The 19,001-nt window shown below is 40.0% G+C and overlaps 1 protein-coding gene across 1 annotated transcript in view; it reads left to right on the top strand.

Moving 5' to 3' along the window:
• ABCA12 (ATP binding cassette subfamily A member 12) overlaps window positions 1-19,001 on the top strand; it is a 292,157-nt gene that overhangs the window by 127,124 nt on the left and 146,032 nt on the right. Inside the window, exons 15-17 of the mRNA XM_040357483.1 lie at window positions 1,988-2,109; window positions 2,379-2,476; window positions 11,033-11,271. Coding sequence (XP_040213417.1) covers window positions 1,988-2,109; window positions 2,379-2,476; window positions 11,033-11,271 — 459 coding nt within the window. The remainder of the gene's footprint in view (window positions 1-1,987; window positions 2,110-2,378; window positions 2,477-11,032; window positions 11,272-19,001) is intronic.

Raw genomic sequence — 19,001 nt, 5'->3', positions numbered from 1 at the left:
TGTTATATGTCAATTAATTTTCTTCTTAAGAACATTATCAGAGAAATGTCTTAGTGTTATAGTGTTATTCTATACTTATAGCTAACATAAGCCATTTTCTAGCAATTTAAATCTGTTTTTAAATACAAATTGAACCGTGTGATTACAATGAGCTTAATATTGGTTGAAATGTATAGAAAATTGCCCTTTTTATAGTTATCATTAAATCATCTCACAGTCAATGCTCACCAAACTTGGCTGATTCTTTGGATGAAAATTTCTCTCGCTACAGAATTCTCTGAGTCGACAGAGTTAGAGAGTTTTCTGGTGTAATTTAAGCCAAAACTTTTACCGGAAAATGTTTACCTTGTAAAAAGCAGTATTATATGTATGAGTAGCTTTAGGGCTTGTGTCAATTGGCCAATACAGCTTACTTTTAGGTGCATTCCACTTGTGTTTCTAGGCTAATTTGAGATACCTCTGGAATCATTCAGAGTTTTTGACCTGCAGTATGTTCTGCAGTTGACGTCCTGCTGACTAGCAGTTGGCTTCATTTAAAGTCTGCTTCAAGCTACTTTGGCATTCCAATTGTCTTGTATGTGAAGAAAAGCAGTTCTGATGTGAAAAAAAGGCACAGGTCCACTCCTTAGACTAATTCCCTTAACTCCATGACCTGTCAGATTTGCCTTTTATTTTCTCAAGCATTATGCACTGTGAACCATGCACTGTCGTGTTCAAGTGTAGAAATTGTCAGAAAATCTGTGCTTGCAATAACATGTACAGTAATTTTAAAGTTTAAAGAATCTCATTATCACCATGTTGTCTCCACTCATATAGACCAATTTCCTAAAAAAAATTACTTTTTTAAGTTGCAGTTTTGCTTTCAGTTAGTTAGTAGATCCCTGAGGCTGGTTTAAAGGAAACATCTCCTAAGAGAAATATTTATGCCATGTATATTCCGATCGTGTGTAGCCCTATCTGAGTTTTTTCATCGTATATTTCGAGGAATTCAGTGGGAGTTTAGATATAGAACATGTTCTATTTTACTCCGATGGAATTCCGTCGGAATTCCGATGTGATTTGGCCATGCAAAAGTCAGATCGTATGTACAAGGCATTAGGCTACCCTTGCTGATCTTCTTTCCAAATACCAATTACCTGGCTATTCCTAGCTAGGTCTCTGATTTCTGTCAGTGGCTAAAAAAACAAAAAATGTGATCAACATGGAAGCTAGGCATTGAGCAAATATAAAAAGAGGACAGTAATGACCGCTCCCGTATTTGTCTAAATGCAGAATTCCTTTAGATAATATCAAATATATTAGTGTGCATTCAATGTAATATATAATGTTCCTATTACTAATGTTAACATAAGAATATCTATTTAGGGTATTGTCAGTAGAACAATCATTTATGAAGCCCATTTGCATCAAACTCCACCTAGGTTAAAAACAATTGATATTCTTCTTATGAGTGGATGACAATAGTTTCATGGATTCTTATACTGCCCAGTGTGGCCTTCAAGCTAGAATTTCCAGCTTTGCTTACCCACTACATTCATCATAAAGCCAAATGGGGGGGGGGGGGGCTTGGCGGTTCCACTCTAATATCTGTAATGTAAAATAAATCTAGACGTAAGAGTAATCCCCTTCCTAAATGCCTTGTATGGCAAACACATATAGCTGGGAATTCAGATTCTGAGATATAGTTGATGGAGTCCCAAGAAACAACACCTATGAGGGATTCAAGGCTTTGGTGTAAACCAGAAAGAATGCACTTAATTTTTTTCTATTGAGGCTAGGCTATTATTATTATTATTATTATTATTATTATTATTATTATTATTATTATTAATATTTGCATAGTTCCATCATATAACATAGAAGATTAATGTAATTAAAAAAAACATGGCTTAATATATGCACCTCAATATTATTACGTGGCAAATTCTGTAAAAAAAATGTCATTCATATGGTTGTATGACATTAACACAACTCTTTTCTGCTGCAGACTTCTGAACCTTATAATAAAATTCACAGTTACTGTGCAAGTTCCTCCGCTGGCAGAACCTTATGGAACTGTAATGAACTGCTTGAAGAATGTGACTCAAGACCTCTCCAGCAATCTGAGCGGTATAGAAAATGTCTTTTTGTGACCAATATTTGCCATTTTCGGCCATTTATTTTAGAAAGTTTAACTAAGCTTGGCACTAAAATGTAATAAATAGCTTTGATAACTAAGGCATGCAGGCCACTAATTAAGCAGTATTCTATAATGTGATATAGATTTTTGTGCAATTAATGCACTTACTGAGTATCTAAGAATCTGGGCTGAAGAAAGAATTTCAGTATGGATTTCCTTGTGGTTAAGGGTTCTTGATTAATCATCTTATCTTCTGTAGGGCACCTTGAAGAAGCAATTCAGCTGGCCAAGGATTTGTTTACTCAAAGCAATGAATCAGCAAATGCATCAGCAATTCCAGACTTACTCAAGCAAAAGGCAAGTTAGCTAAAGCAATGTCACATCATGTATATAATTCTCTTCACAGTACCTGAGAATTATGCTGTCACACGACAATAACTCTTTCAGGCAGGAATTAGCCATTACCTTTATTTAGGGTCAATAATGTTATCCATCTCGTTCCTTTATACTTTTAGGGTGGGATAAGCAAAGCAGTTTCACTGTCCAATTTTGTTTTTACCCCTTGATCACTAATTTCTATGTTTCTGTTATTTAAAAGGTAACTCCACTTTCATTAAGGGAAAAAAAAAGCAAATAAAAATAATAATATAGCATATACAATTGCGACACAAGTCATATTGTCATTGAATGTTATTACAAATTACCTTTTTTTTCAATCTGCAGCACTGTAATTTTCTGTAAAATGCAATGCAATATGGCTACCTGGAGGTGTTCTGTACACAGAGGGCCAGATTCAGAGATACGTTGTATCTCTGAGTGTGAGGCATCGTATCTTGGTGCCTGATTCAAAGAATCAGATACGCCAGAATTTGTCTAAGATACAACCAGAGTAAGTCTCCTACGCCGTCGTATCTTAACTGCATATTTACGTTGGCCGCTAGGGGAGTGTACGCTGATTTATGCCTAGAATATGTAAATCAGCTAGATACGCCTATTCACGAACGTACGCCCGGCCGTCGCAGTACAGATGCGCCGTTTACGTAAGGCTTTTTTTGGCGTAAAGTTACCCCTGCTATATGAGGCACAGCCAATGTTAAGTATGGACGTCGGGACCGCGTCCACTTTTCCGTCGATTACGTCGTTTGCGTAAGTCGTTCGTGAATAGGGCTGTGCGTCATTTACGTTCATGTCAAAAGCATTGGCTTTTTGCGGGTTAATTTGGAGCATGCGCACTGGGATACTTTCATGGACGGCGTGGGGTCACAATAAATTAACATAAAACACGCCCACATCTTCCACATTTGAATTAGGCGGGCTTACCCTGGCCTATTTACGCTACGCCGCCGCAACTTTGCTTTGTGAATACTGCACTTGCCTGTCAAAGTTGCGGAGGCGTAGCGTAAATAGGATACGTTACGCCCGCACACAAATACGCGCTCCCTACCTGAATCTACCCCAGAATGTGTACAACACCCCCCCCCCCCAGCAACATCATTTTCTGCTTGTACTTGATTGGCTCACTGATCTTCCCAGAAGTCCACACTAAAATAAAAGTCAGATTTTTGGCATCCCCTGCAACCAAAATTGTATTTTTGGTAAGATACTCCCAATAGGGAATCACGTCTAAAGTGAATCAGACCCTGCAATTTTTCTATTTAGAGCTCTGCATTAGCAGCTGGTTAATAATTATGAAACCACTCCCATTAGACTCAGGGTGCACAGGGGCACGGAGGAACAAACATGGATTTATTGAGAATAACAAAAGATAGGAATCTGCAACAAAGTGTGTTAAACTCCTTGCAATGTACATAGATCACAAGAGGGGACTATTTTTTAGCTTTTAAATAATTTCAGCTTTAAATTCTGTCATCAAACTAAATAATTTGACACAAATTATTTTTTTTTGGTATATTGTATATAACCACACATTTTTGTAGAATACTTTTACTTAAATATATAATTGGTGTATGAGATGAATTACATACAGTATCTCTAGACAAGCAGGAGTGGTTTCTCTCTGCAGCCAGTACACTGGGAAAAATATATTGAAGGAGTATCTTTACTTTTGTAGGAGAAAATTATCACAAATAAAAAAAAATATATAGCATATACAATTGCAACACAAGCCGTATTGTACTTTATTGTTATTAAAAATTATATTTCCTTCTTAGTCTGCTGTGCTACAATTTTCTGCAAAATTCAAAGCAATATGGTAACCTGGAGTTGTTCTGTACACCGTTAGTATACTTAACATCCCCAGAGATGTAATTTCCTGCTTGTGTGATTGGCTCACTGATTTTCCCAGACGTTTGAACTAAGATACAAGCCAGATTTTAGGCATCCTTGGCTCTGCTTGGACCTATTTAAGTATATACACTAATTTACTAAAATTGGAGAGATAAAAATCTGGTGCAGTTCTGCATAGAAAACAATCTGTTTCTATTTTTTTTTGTCAAAGCTGAACTGGACAAGCTGACATTAGAATCTGATTGGCTACCATGTAGCGCTGCACCAGACTCTGAGAGTTCCAGTTTTAGTAAATCTCCCCTTATGCGGCATACCTGTGGGATCCCAGTGGAAGTTGGAAATCATTTTAGTAAGCATCATTACTACAGTGATTTCCAGCTTCCATGGGGATCCCACAGGTATGGCACTGGCATACTTACATTGGTCCAAGCTGGGCCAATGTAACTATGGAAAAATTGCCAACCCAAATTTAAACCCAAAAATGAAAATGTAATATATTGCAACTTACCATTTCGTAGACATAGTGGATGCATTAGTTCTCTTCTTTCAGGCTTCCTACCCCCCCCCCCCCCTTTATTTTAACCTGGCAATCCTGGTAATAACATACTTCCTGTCCCTTCATAGCTATACTTTTTTTCTCTACTCTATCTATGGGGGCAGCGTTTGTGGTCCCACAGGCTGGAATTCAAGCATGTCTGCCTTTGTTTGCTTCTATTATATGGTGATTTGATGAAAACTAATGCAGGAAGAAGCTGATTGGCATCACAAGAAGCATATACTGACAGAAAGCATGCTGCTTGGATGAGGCAGTACAGTGACAGAGAGATGAGTTCATCTCTGTGCTTCTTCTCCTTTGACTGCCAATCACAGTCGATCCAGAATGATCTGGGCTCACAAAAGTGGGTTGAGGACATCTAGTGGCAGAAAAAATATTACTGCAAGGAAAATCTCTGGTGTGAAGCTGAATATCTAGGATAAAAATGATTCTTCTTTTTTCTTATTTGGCTGATTTTCTTTATCTTGTTGTTTTTGGCTGGAGTTCTTCCTTAACCACTTACCCTCCGGACCATATTGCTGCCCAAAGACCAGAGTACTTTTTGCGATTCGGGACTGCGTCGCTTTAACAGACAATTGCGCGGTCGTGCGACGTGGCTCCCAAACAAAATTGGCGTCCTTTTTTTCCCACAAATAGAGCTTTCTTTTGGTGGTATTTGATCACCTCTGCAGTTTTTAGTTTTTGCGCTATAAACAAAAATAGAGCGACAATTTTGAAAAAAATGAATATTTTTTACATTTTGCTATAATAAATATCCCCCAAAAATATATAAAAGAACATTTTTTTTCCTCAGTTTAGGCCGATACGTTTTCTTCTACATATTTTTCGTAAAAAAAAATCGCAATAAGCGTTTATTGATTGGTTTGCGCAAAAGTTATAGCGTTTACAAAATAGGGGGTATTTTTATGTCATTTTTATTATATTTTTTTTACTAGTAATGGCGGCAATCAGCGATTTTTTTTTTCGGTACTGCGACATTATGGCGGACACTTTTGACACTTTTGACACATTTTTGGGACCAGTGGCATTTTTATAGCGATCAGTGCTATAAAAATGCATTGGATTACTATAAAATTGCCACTGGCAGTGAAGGGGTTAACACTAGGGGGCGGGGAAGGGGTTAAGTATGCCTGGGTGTGTTCTTACTGTGGGGGGGGGTGGCCTCACTAGAGGAAACACTGATCCTCGGTTCATACATTGTATGAACCGAAGATCAGCATTTCCCCTGCTGACAGGACCGGGAGCTGTGTGTTTACACACACAGCTCCCGGTCCCCGCTCTGTACCGAGCGATCGCGTGTGCCCGGCGGTGATCGCGCCCGCCGGGCACACGCACGGGAGTAGGGGGCGAGCGGGGGGCGCGCGCCTCCGGCGGCGCGCGCGCCCCCGGCGGCACGCGCGCCCCCTAGTGGCGGCTGGGAGAGAGGACGTCATACTACGTGCTCTCGCCCAGCCGAGCCAACTTGTCGACGTATAACGGCGATGGCCGGTCGGCAAGTGGTTAACCTGCCTGGCGGTGTTCCCGAGTGTGACTCAGGGTGAGATTTTCAGGCTGCGAATGGTAACCCCGAGTCACACTCGGGCTTGCCTCGCTCGATGCAGAAAAAAAGGTTTTCTTACCCTTTCTCCGCGATCCAGCGTTGAATCCTCGCAGTGCACGGCGGGCGGATGTCCGCCCGATGCTGTGTGTTCCCCTGATTCCCTTCCCTGCGAGCGTCGCGACGCAGGGGGCGGAAGGAGGGGGGGGCGGCGCAAAATTCAAAACGTATAAGTAGAAACAAAGTATAACACAGTAAAAACACACTGATATCATTGGATAAAATTTAAAAAAAAATACAGTGACCTTTGATTGCCCCCCCCAGTGCTTTCCAGTGCCCTGTCTGCAGAATTACTGTACCATTACTGTACCAGTGTCTGTATATTGCACAGCAATAATGGCAAAGCGCGCCTCTGCATCAAACTCATTATGCGACCTGCTGCCAAACAGCGACAGCGATGCCGAATCCATTGCGGAGGAGCTGAGCGACAGCGACGTGTGGGAAAGTTCATCGTCGGATGCAGAAAGTGATGTGGTTGACGATCCTGCACCTGTGCCCAGCGACGTGCGGACCTGGTGCGCAATTGATTGTGCTACGGAGCACGTAGCGCCCCCTAGGTTTCCGTTCACAGGATCACCTGGAATAAAAGTGGACATAGAGGATGACAATCCCTTAGAATACCTCCGACTATTTTTGACCGATGAGGTGATCGACAAATTTGTTTTGGAGACCAATCGGTATGAAGAACAGCAATCTGCTACCCAGCAGTTATTTTCAAGATGCAGAAAATGGGAGCCTGTGACCAGCGAGGATATATGGAAATTCCTTGGCCTCCTAATTTTGCAGGGAGTGGTGGGAAAACCACTCCAAAAGTGGTACTGGACCACAAATAAATTATTGGACACATTATTGGAACAGTAATGTCCGAATATCGGTTTTCACTTATAATGAAATATTTGCACTTTGCAAATAATGAGGAATTTGACGAACGGTCTCATCCAGCTCCAAAGCTTAAAAAGAATTGGGATATTTACCAAATGGTCCTGCAGAATTTCCAGCGGACCTACATACCTGAGAGGGACATTACAATAGACAAAAGTCTCATGGCCTACAAAGGTCGCCTAAGCTGGATTCAATTCATTGCGTCTAAGCGCGCTCGCTTTGGGATAAAATCCTTTATGTTATGTGAGTCCAGCTCTGGATATATTTGGAACTCAGTACTTTATACTGGCAAAGGGACCAAATTCTCACAGAGATTCAGTGACTATGGAATGGCAACCGCGTCAGTGCTTTCATTGATAGAGCCCTTGCTCAACCAGGGCTACTGTATCACTACGGACAATTTCTATACGTCCCCAGAACTATACGAGTTCCTACTTCTGAATAGGACAGACGCTTATGGGACTGTGAGGCCTAACCGGCGTGACATGCCGTCAGGATTTCCAAACAAAAAGCTCGGGAAAGGACAAGTAGCTGCATGGCAAAAGGGGAAAATGTTGGCTCTGAAGTGGCGGGACAAAAAGGACGTTTCCCTTTTGAGCACGGTCCACAACACCTCGACCGCCATGGTCCATACCAAAGGTGGAAAAGACGTTCTAAAGCCACAGGTGGTGTTGGACTACAACCACACGATGGGAGGTGTGGACAGGGCTGACCAGGCCATGACTTTTTACCCTGCAATGAGAAAGCAGCAAAAAAAATATTATAAAAAGATTTTCCGACATCTTTTGGAGCAATGTCTTTGGAACTCTTTCATCCTGCTCAAAAAAAAAATGTCAGGTCTATGGTCCATGCGGACTTTATGTGGAAGGTGGCTGAACAAATTTTCCTCAAAAACCAAACACCAACGGCGGTAAACCGTTCTGGACGATGGGCTTCTGGGGTTGTAAATCCAGAGCGACTAACTGGTCTTCATTTTTTGGACCATGTACCACCCACTCCAAAAAAAGCAGCACCCACACGGATGTGTGTGGTTTGCTGCTCCAAGCGCGACGCCAGCGGAAGGAAAATTCGCAAAGAAACGCGCTACTGTTGTCTCGACTGTGATGTTGGACTTTGCGCCATACCGTGCTTTAAGGATTTCCACACCCGAGACATTTATTGAATTATCATTTTGCACCCCTGTTTGACCCCCCAAAAAATCAGAGTATCTGAATATATTATTTGTTAAAATTTATTGAATAAAAACTATTGTTATTATTAAATTATTATTTGTTATTATTTATTATATTATAATTTATGATTTTGTGTTTCAAACTTTGTCATAGTCTATTAGAGACTCTGGTTTGGACAGATTTAGGTGAGTTATTCCTAAGAATTGCAGGCCTGCAATCTAAAACGCCAAATTTCCATGCAAAATAATGGTACCGCTTTCAGCACCTTTTTTCAGAAAGAATCATATAGCCAGGGAGGTTAAAGAATATGTAAACCCAACAGTTCATATTCCTGATATGTGCCTGCTGTACCATGTACTTCTATGAAAAGGTATCCTGTTCTCTTTTCATTGCTTCCTTTGTGTGAAATTCCTGGTGTTCCTGCCAGTCCCTCTGCTTTCCTATTAAAAATGTACCACACTAGGAATGAGAGCACAGCATGATCAGTGTTCTGGATGTGCTGGGAGCTAATCCTACTATCAGGCTTGTGCTGACATGCCCCTCTCTGTACAGCCATTCACTGAGAAGACCAGTGTGCTGCTGTTTCTCCTCTCTGTGCTCCTTATGCAACTGAGCACAAAAGGGCATGTGATCACTTAAAAAAAGGAAAATAAAAGGTATTTGTAATGTTTTTTTTTCTATGTATACATAAATGTTTTGCTTTTTATTTATATTTTGAACTGAATAGGTTGTTTTACAAGGTGAGGGTTTACATACATTAAAGCAGAGCTCCACCCAAAAGGCAAAGCTTTGCTTGTTTTCTTACTCCCCCCTCTGCTGCCACATTTGGCACCTTTCGTTGAGGGGGGGTGAAAACCAGATATCCACTCCCACTTCCGTGTAAGATCGCCACGTCTTTATGCAGTGATCTATGAAGCTTCCGCCCCCCGCTGCATTCTGGGAGACACACAGGTGCCAGAAGACCATTCAAAAAGTACAGCACCACAGCGCTTTAACCTGCCTGGCGGTCTTCCCGAGACTGACACGGGGTTAGATTTTCTTGCTACTATCGGTAACCCCGTGTCAGTCTCGGGCTTGCCTCGCTAGATCCACAGGCACTTTTTACTTACCTTGTCCCTGGATCCAGCGATGCCACCGCGCTGTGTGAGCGAGCGGGACCTCGCTCGATTCACATAGTGCCTCCGTGTGACGCCGATCTGCGTTCCCTGCGACGTTACGACGCACGGGGACGGAGAACGGCGCCAAATTCAAAAACGTAAACAAACACTATACATACAGTATACTGTAATCTTATAGATTACAGTACTGTATGTAAAAAAAACACACCCCCCCCTGTCCCTAGTGGTCTGCCCAGTGTCCTGCATGTCATTTTATATAATAAAAACCTTTTTTTCTCCCTGCAAACTGTAGATTGTCCATAGCAACCAAAAGTGTCCCTTTATGTCAAAAATAGTTTTAGATCAGCTAAAAAACAGCGATAATAAATTATAATCACTTGCAGAATTGTGCGATAGCGATTTGTGGGGAAATTCGTCATAAAAAAATAAAAGTAATGACAGCGACAATTCTGCAACTGAGCAAATTTCAGTGATTTTGATTTGATTACATTATTGAATAATTTTTATTATAAATTATATTATTATTTGTTATAATTATTTATAATTATTTATTATATTATAATTTATAATTTTGTTTTTAAAAAAATGTAATACACGGGATGCCTATTAGAATCTTGTTTGGTCAGATTTAAGTGAGTTATTTCTAAAAATTACAGACCTACAATATAAAACGCCAAATTTCCTTGCAAATAATGGTACCGCTTTTAGCATGTTTTTTCTGAAAGAATCATACCGCCAGGGAGGTTAATTGAGTTCAGGGTGGGGTTGGTTTACTAAAACTGCAGAGTACAAAATCTGGTGCAGCTTTTCATACAAAACAAATCAGCTTCCAGGTTTTATTGTCAAAGCCTAATTGGACAAGCTCAAGTTAGCAGCTGATTGGCTACCATATACAGCTGCACCAGATTTTGCACTCTCCAGTTTTAGTAAATCACCCCCTATGCTTTGTTCATAGGCAAATAAACTCAGCCAGAGTGATTATTTTACCTATGCTAAAATTATTTCATCCTATTTATGCTGCAGTGGGATGATGTGTAATGTATGGGGGGGGGGGGGATAGTAGAGATAAAAGAGTCCAGCATCCTCCAACACTTCATACTCAAATTACATTTATATTGTCTATTCTAAGTCCTGGACATCTGAAATGAGGAACTTGTAATGCCTCTACTATTTCAAATTTCTTTTCAATACAAGTAATTTCTGTTTCTGTAAATCATCATTTGTTTTCAAAAGAATTCTGCCTTTTTTCTTAGAATAAGGTACCAAACATTGTAATAGGCAGTACATATGTATGCAACTGTTGTCCACCAAACATAAGACGTGTTTTTTTTTTTCTTGTAGATGTACCAACTCCACTACCTGTCCAGTATAATCTGTGGATTGGAAGGCTCAAACAACTCACTGACATACTGCTATATGCCCTGTCAGTATATTTCACTGCTGCAGGATGTGGGCAACCTGTTGTCTTCAGGAGCTAATGTCACCAAGACAGCTATTAGTTCACCAGCAATAATAACATCATTCCTGGGTAGCCTATGGCAGGTCTTGGAAAATGAAATGAGTGTCCAGCTGAGCACACTGTGAGTTGATCAGTATCAATATGATTGTTTAAAGAAAACTTGTTACTCCATTCAAACCCCATCATAGCTCCTAGCAATCTAAGAAGTCGGGGATAACCCTACTGCAGCATATTGAGCTTATTATTGGCACTGGTGAGACCACTAAACAGTAAATGAGAATGCTTTGTACATAAGAATACTCTCAACCACAAGTGATGATGACAGCTGTTGAGGCTCTTACCTTTGGGCTTCATCATGGTTGGGATAACTGAGATTCTTATGCCTCGTACACACGATCGGTTTTCCTGACAGGAAAAGCACAATGTGAGGTTTTTGTCAAGAAAACCGACGTGTGTATGCTCCATCACACTTTTTCTGTCAGTTTTCCTGCCAAGAAAAGATTGAGAGCAGGATCTCAATTTTCGTGACAGGAAAAAATCCTATCGCAAATCGCGTTTGTCTGTATGCAATTACGACGCGCAAAAAAAAGTGCATGCTCAGAATCAAGCAGAAGAGCCAAACTGCCTATTGAACTTCTCTGATCTCGGCTCGTCGTAGGTGTTGTACGTCACCGCGTTCTTGACAAATTTCAGCCGTTTTCCTGCTGAAAAAAAAACTTGGTTTTCCTGTCAGAAAAACTGATCACGTGTACGAGGCATTATGGTTACACCTGTCCAAAAATTCCAATGTTGTTGAAAAAATGTGCAACTTGTGCAGCCTTTCCAATAACTCACTAATGAGCATATAGTACAAATATAACAAAGCACTTGTTTGGAAGTCTAAACATGGCACCATTTAAAGCTAGCCTTCCTATTTGTTGGCTGAACAGAAAATGTATTTAACTTTTTCCTAATTTCTGCTACAGAATTAACAATGTGGTCACTCAAAGTCATCACAGAGCCAGATGGGATTTATAACTGTGGAATCTAATTTTAAGAAATTCTTTACTAAAGGCAAATAGGTTGTTCACTTTGCAAAGGAAGTTGCACTTTGTAAGTGAATTTTCCCCAGAGCTTAGTGAATGAGCTGACCTCCATCATCCAATCATGTGCAAGCAAAAGTGCTGTTTTTTTTCCCTTGAACATAATTGGGTATTATTTAGTCTAGGTTCACATCTGTGTGGGCGGTGCGCCATGCTGCTGTGTCTGCATTTAACCCAGGGGAAAAGTCCCTGACCCCTTTTTAAAAATGTTTTCACATGAAACTGCATGGTACTTTGGCACCATGTGGTTTCTTTTTTTTTTTTTTTTTTTTTTTTTTTTTTTTTTTTTTTTTTTTTTTTTTTTCCACCTCAGACATAACCATTTACGGAGGAAGGTCGCGAGATTAACCCGCCTTTCATTTGCCCGCCATATCTCCTTCCTGGTTTCGCATCATATGTGGAATTTTATTTTAGAAGTTTTTTTTTTTTTTTTTTTTTTTTTTTTTAACTTCTATCGTGTGTATTTTATCATAATTTTAAACATTTTGCCTTTAATTCTTATCACTCTTATCCCTCCATTTTCCACCTCCCCCCCCCCCCATCCCCTGGGACTCCAGTTGCCATTCTGACTTTTTTTTTTTTTTTTTTTTTTTTTTTTTTTTTTATTATATATTCCGAAGAAATTTTATCGGATATTATGCCCTATGCACCCATAAGCTCCGCGAATGTCATGGAATTTTTGAACTCCATCCACTTAGACCATATCTTTTCAAATTCCTCTAAACTATCTGAATCACTTAGCCTTAGAAATTCTAAGTTTTGAATATAATTCATTTTATTGCACCATTCTTTAATGGGAGGACTTTCCCTTTCTTGCCAATGACTGGCTATCATACTTTTAGCTGCCGTTAACATATGGGGTAAGAGACTTTTCTGGTATTGTTTCGTGGGTAAACTTATCCTCTGATGCAGACATCCCCAGGGGTCATCTGGGATCTCTATATTCGTAATTTCCGTAATTAATTGTCTAATTCTTCTCCAATAGACTTTGATCTTTGGACACTGCCACCATATATGGGCCATATTTCCAATCTGCCCGCATCCGCGCCAGCACATCTCTGAGGCTTCTTTCTTATATTTGTGGGCCTTGTCTGGTGTAATATACCATCGGTTTAGGCATTTATAGTTTAACTCAATTGTTTTACTATTTACTGATGTAGTGTGCACTCTTCTCCAGATTTGTTTTAATTCTTGACTATTTAACGAATATCCCAATTCCTCCTCCCACTTTTTAATACATGGTGGCGTGTCCAAACAATCAGTTTCTATGAAATTCTTATAAATCTTGGAAATAACTCCTTTCCCTGTTTGTCCTTGGCTAATTCTCTCTAGTGGGTGTAGGTTTTCTGCTGATCTATGCGGCTGTGGGAGAGCCTCAAAAAAATGTTTTAACTGGGCATACCGCCATTCGTTTATTTCTATTATCTCTCCTTTTTCCTTCAGTTCTTCATAGGTATTTAATTTATCTCTCGTCATGACATCTTTCAGCTGGGCATTCTTTTTTTTTATCCATTTACCAGATATCTTTTCTAACCCCGGTGTAAAATAGTGTGAATCTATTAATGGCATTAGTGGTGAATTAAAATCCCATTTTTCCCTCTTATGAACTTTATCCCATATTTTTATAGCATGACGAGTGATGCTATGTGATTGTCTACCTAACTCCCTATATTTATCTGGGATCCAGATGATGCTCCCTAAAAGGGCATTGCTCATCTGAGATTCCATGCTTACCCACCTTTTTTGCTTAGTGTCCCTAATCCAATCTATCACTCTTGTGAGAATTACTGCTTCATAGTAACCTCTTATATCTGGTGCTCCCCATCCCCCTTGTGTCTTATTTTTTTTCAGCGTTGCCCAACTAATACGAGCTTTTTTACCCTGCCAAACAAAATTTAATATGATCGTTTGTAAAGTCTTAAAGTACTTCTGGGGTAGAGCTATCGGTAGCATCTGTATCTTATACATGATTTTGGGCAGGATCACCATCTTAAATATATTCATTCTCCCACCCCAGGATATCTGTCCTGTAGTGAGTCTGCTAAGTTCTGTTTTGATATCTTCCAACATAGGAACAAAATTTACTTTATATATCCTCTCTTTAGAGATTGCTATTTTTACCCCTAAATATTTTATTTCTTTTTTCCCCCACACAAACGGGAACTCTTTTTGATAAGTTATTTGGTCTTTCTTAACTATGTTAATACATAAAGTTTCGGACTTGGATGGGTTCATTTTGTAGTTGGAGAGCTCTCCATATTGTTTCAATAATTTTATTAAGTTTGGTAGCGTTGTTCTCGGGGATGTTAAATAGAACAAGATGTCGTCCGCATATGCCGCAAGTTTATGTTCCTCTCGTCCGCATTCTATGCCCTTAATATCAGGATTCTTCCTTATTTTCCTTAACAATGGTTCTAGTGCTAGGATAAATAGTAATGGGGAAAGGGGGCAACCCTGTCTTGTACCATTGTGTAGTTCAAAGTCCCCTGAAAGGGTCCCATTAATTTTTACTCTTGCCCTGGGTTTATTATATAATACCTTAATCCAGGTCATCATCTTTTGGCCTAATCCAATTCTTTCTAAAGTCTTATATATGAAGCTCCAGTCTACTCGGTCAAACGCTTTTTCAGCATCTACTGATAAGAGTAGACCTGGAGCTCCACTATCACTGATTTTCTGAATGGCTAGCAGTGTTCTGATCCCATTATCTCTCCCCTCCCGTCCTGGTACAAAACCAACCTGGTCGGGGTGGATCAGATCCTTCATTATTCCCTTCATCCGCTCTGCTATTATTTTAGAAAAAATCTTGGTATCGCAGTTCAAAAGAGAGATCGGTCTATAATTCGAGCAAAGTGTACTATCCTTCCCCTCTTTCAAAATTAAAGTAATGGTAGCCTCAATGGCTTCTTTACCCATGTTCCACTTCTCGCCTAAGCCATTCATATACGAACACATTTTAGGGGCCAGAATATCTATAAACTTTTTATAATAAAGAGCAGTTAGGCCGTCCGGTCCTGGACTTTTACCATTTGGGGCATTTTTGATTATTTCTCTGATTTCATTTTCTGAGATCGGGGCTTCGAGCTTATTAAAATTCTCCTCGGATATTACCTCCCATTCTATTTCATTTAAAAATGTGTTTATGTTTTTTTCCCTTAATCCTAGTTCTTCCATTGTCTCCTGATTCTTGATTGAATATAGTTTTTCATAATATTCTTTAAAACTCTCTAGTATTTCACTAGTTTTATGAACTACTTCCCCTCGACTTGTTTGTATTTTCTCAATATAATTTACGCTTTTTTTTTTTTTTAATAAATTTGCTAAGTGTTTCCCTGGTTTGTTGTCCCAGAGATACCTCTCTTTCTTCACTTGATTAAACGTACTTCTTGTTTCTTGTTCTATTTGCTCTCTTAACTCCTCTCTTTTGATATTTAAATTTAATAAAATTTCTTTAGTTCTGTCATGTTTATGTTGTTGTTCTAGCTTGTGAATTTCTTTTATGAGTGTTGTTCTGATATTCTTATCCTTCCTTTTTTTTTCCGCCCCCGTCTTGATTAATACTCCGCGCATAAACGCCTTGTGGGTCTCCCATACTATGGCTTCCGAAACATCTCCTGTTGAGTTTATTTCGAAAAACTCCTCCATTTCCGTTTTTAATCTAATTTCTATTTCTTTATCAAGCAGGAGTTCTTCATTGAGCCTCCACTTCCTATTATTTTCCTGTCTCTCCCCTATTTTTAGTTGCAGTGAGACTGGCGCGTGGTCAGAGAAGGTTACTATTCCTATGCTAGAGTTATTTATTTTTTCTAGATACCTATGCTCCACCAAAAAAAAATCGATCCTTGAGTAGGTCTCGTGTACAGGGGAGCGGAATGTGTAATCCCGCTGTTTGTTATGTTGTATCCTCCATACATCTACTAATTGAGACTGATGGAGTTTTTTTTTCAATTTGTTTCTCCAGGCCATTCCCGTCCCCTGTGCACGAGACGTACTATCCGTATCTGGATCCATATGGAAATTAAAGTCCCCTCCTATTATAGCTATTCCCCGTTTGAACTCCATAAAATCTGTTATCCTTTTTATTACATAGCGGATGGGATTCTTATTTGGGCAGTATATATTTGCAAATGAGATTTCCGTTCCGTTCAATTTTCCTCTAAGGAACAAATATCTTCCCTCTGGATCTACCTTTTTATCCTCTACTATGAACTTGATCTCTTTGGCAAAGCCTATCGCGACCCCTTTCGCTCGGCTTATTGGAGAGTCCCCAAAAAACCATAACGGGTGAAATTGCGTCATATTTTTGCGGTTTGTCTCTACAGTGAGATGAGTCTCCTGTAGCATCATCACATCACTCTTTAATAAACTAAGCTCCTTCATTACATTTGCGCGTTTTATGGGTGCATTTAGGCCCCTAACATTATAAGATATTATGTTTATCATAGGTGTTTTTTTTTTTTGCGTATCCTTCTAAATATATTAGCGGCCTTCTGGAGTCCCCCCTTCCTTTCTACTATTCCCTCCCCCTCCCTATCTTCTCTACCCCCCTCTATCTCCTTCCCACCCCCCCTACCCCCCCTCCCTTCCCTCTCCCCTATCCCTTGGAGGAAATACTGGCCTCGTTGAGGCCCTTGGCTGTGGCCCTCCTTTCCTTTTCCCGGCCCCCAGCTCATCCTCCTAGAGGTTGAGCTCTGATAGGATACAGAGATCGAGTGATCTGTCCACCCGAATTCACCCCATCCAGCTCTATCCCCCCCCGAATCTCCCCTCATGTCCGCCCCCCTACATTTCTAATCCCTAACCGGATGCAATATTCTTTCATCCCTTCTTTTTTTTTTTTTTTTTTTTTTTTTTTTTTTTAATTTTTTCTTTTATTTTTTTTTTTTTCCCTTCTATAATTTCTTTGTCCCTTTCCTCCCTCTAGTTCATTTCCCTCTTTTACCAAACTCCCACTTCTCTTCTATACCTCCCCCTCTTTCGATCTCTCTCTACTATTTCTTTCTTCCCGGTGGTCTTTTCCAAACCGGTTGCCAAGCCTGAGCTTCTTCTGGACTATCTGTTTGCTCTGATCTCTCCCACCATCCTGGGATCTCGATTAGGTCTATGTCCAATCTTCTACAGAAATTTGGGGTCTCCTCTGGGAATCTTAGTGTTGCTGCACGGCCATCTTTGCGGCCTGTCAAACAAGCCGGGAAGCCCCATGTGTACTGGATATTTTGTGATTTAAGTACATCCAGTAGTGGTTTTAAAGTTCTTCTCCGAGATAACGTTTCCCCTGATAGATCTGGAAAGACCTGTAAACTAGTCTCTCTATATTTGGTCGGTTGGTTAGCTTTCATATATCTATTTATTAATTCCTTGTCTTGATAGTTATGAAATCTAGCTATAACGTCTCTTGGAACCTCTGCCCCTACTTCTGGTGGTTTTCTGATCCGGTGTATCCTTTCAAACTTGATTTTGTTTGTGACATCTTTTGTACCCAACATATGACCGAAGATCTCGTCCATTTGTTCTTGTAGGTTGTCTTCCCCTGATTGTTCCGGTAGGCCTCTAATCCTTATGTTCTTTCTTCTATTCCTATTCTCCTGGTCCTCCATTTTGTACCTCATGTATCTCTGTTCTCTAGATATTTCTTCCACTTGTTTCTTTAAGCCTTTTAATTCTAAACTATGACAATCCATTCTTTCTTCTACTTCCTCCACTCTTTGCAGCATGTGTTTCATGTCTTCCCTCAGGATATTTATTTCTCCTTTTATAGAGGACTCTAGTCTTAGTTCCATGCTTGCTAGCATCTCTGCTAAGTCCCCTTTCGTCAGTTGTTGCTTTTTTTGTCTAGTTTCCATTTCTCCTTCTTCCTCTAGTTCTTCTCTCAGCAGGCTGGTAGAGTCAGAGTTTGTTTTAGTACTCGCTTTATTAATAGGGCTAGCTTTTCCTCCTTCCTGTATTATATATTTTCTTATGGATCCGGGACTTACGCTTGTTCTAGGAATGTTTGCGATCGCTCCTCTCCCTGATCTGCCCTTCATCTTTGAGTTCATGGAGAGCAGCTCCCTATATGTACTCCTTCCTGGGGGACCCCAAGTACAGCCTAGGGTATGCTTACTTAGCGGGTAATATTAATATTGAGCTAAATCACTCCTGGATACGTTCTGTATGCTCTACTTTCACCTCAGGAACTGTCATGGACGTTTAGAAACACCTGTATGGAACCATATCTTAGATTTCCTGCACTCCTCCAGGGGCCGGGTGGTGTATTACAGTATAGTCAAGACTGTGGAAAATACCACTGATATTATCCGTGGCAGCTTCTCCGCACTGTCACAGGTAAATACTTTCATGAGTGCAAGATGGGTACCAGACATTCAACCCAACAATTTTATTCCCTCCACCACTCACTGTTAATTAGAGCTGGAACCCGCCAAACCCTCTTTAGCTGTATAGCTGTTGTATCAATTAACCACCCGGTATCCACCTAAATCTACCACCTATCCGCTGCACTGGTCTATATCAGTGTATGCTAATTTAGAACAAGCAATAACACTTAAACTGACATTTTTTTTTTTTTTTTTTTTTTTTTTTTTTAAGCGGGGTCCGTGTGGCCGAGAAGGTTAGTGGTTGATGGTTGTTAGTCAAATTGTTAGTAACATTGTTCGTAATATCCTCAAACAATAGTATAACAGGTTTTAATTATCTCCCCTCACCCAAAAAAAAGCAGAAGCAAAAGGAAATCACAAACAGTACCAGCAGCCTGCAATTAAAGTATTCTTAT

Source organism: Rana temporaria, chromosome 6 (genome assembly GCF_905171775.1).
Source record: "Rana temporaria chromosome 6, aRanTem1.1, whole genome shotgun sequence".
Taxonomy (NCBI): domain Eukaryota; kingdom Metazoa; phylum Chordata; class Amphibia; order Anura; family Ranidae; genus Rana; species Rana temporaria.
Note: the sequence above shows the minus strand (reverse complement) of the source record. Positions and strands in the feature narration are given on the sequence as shown.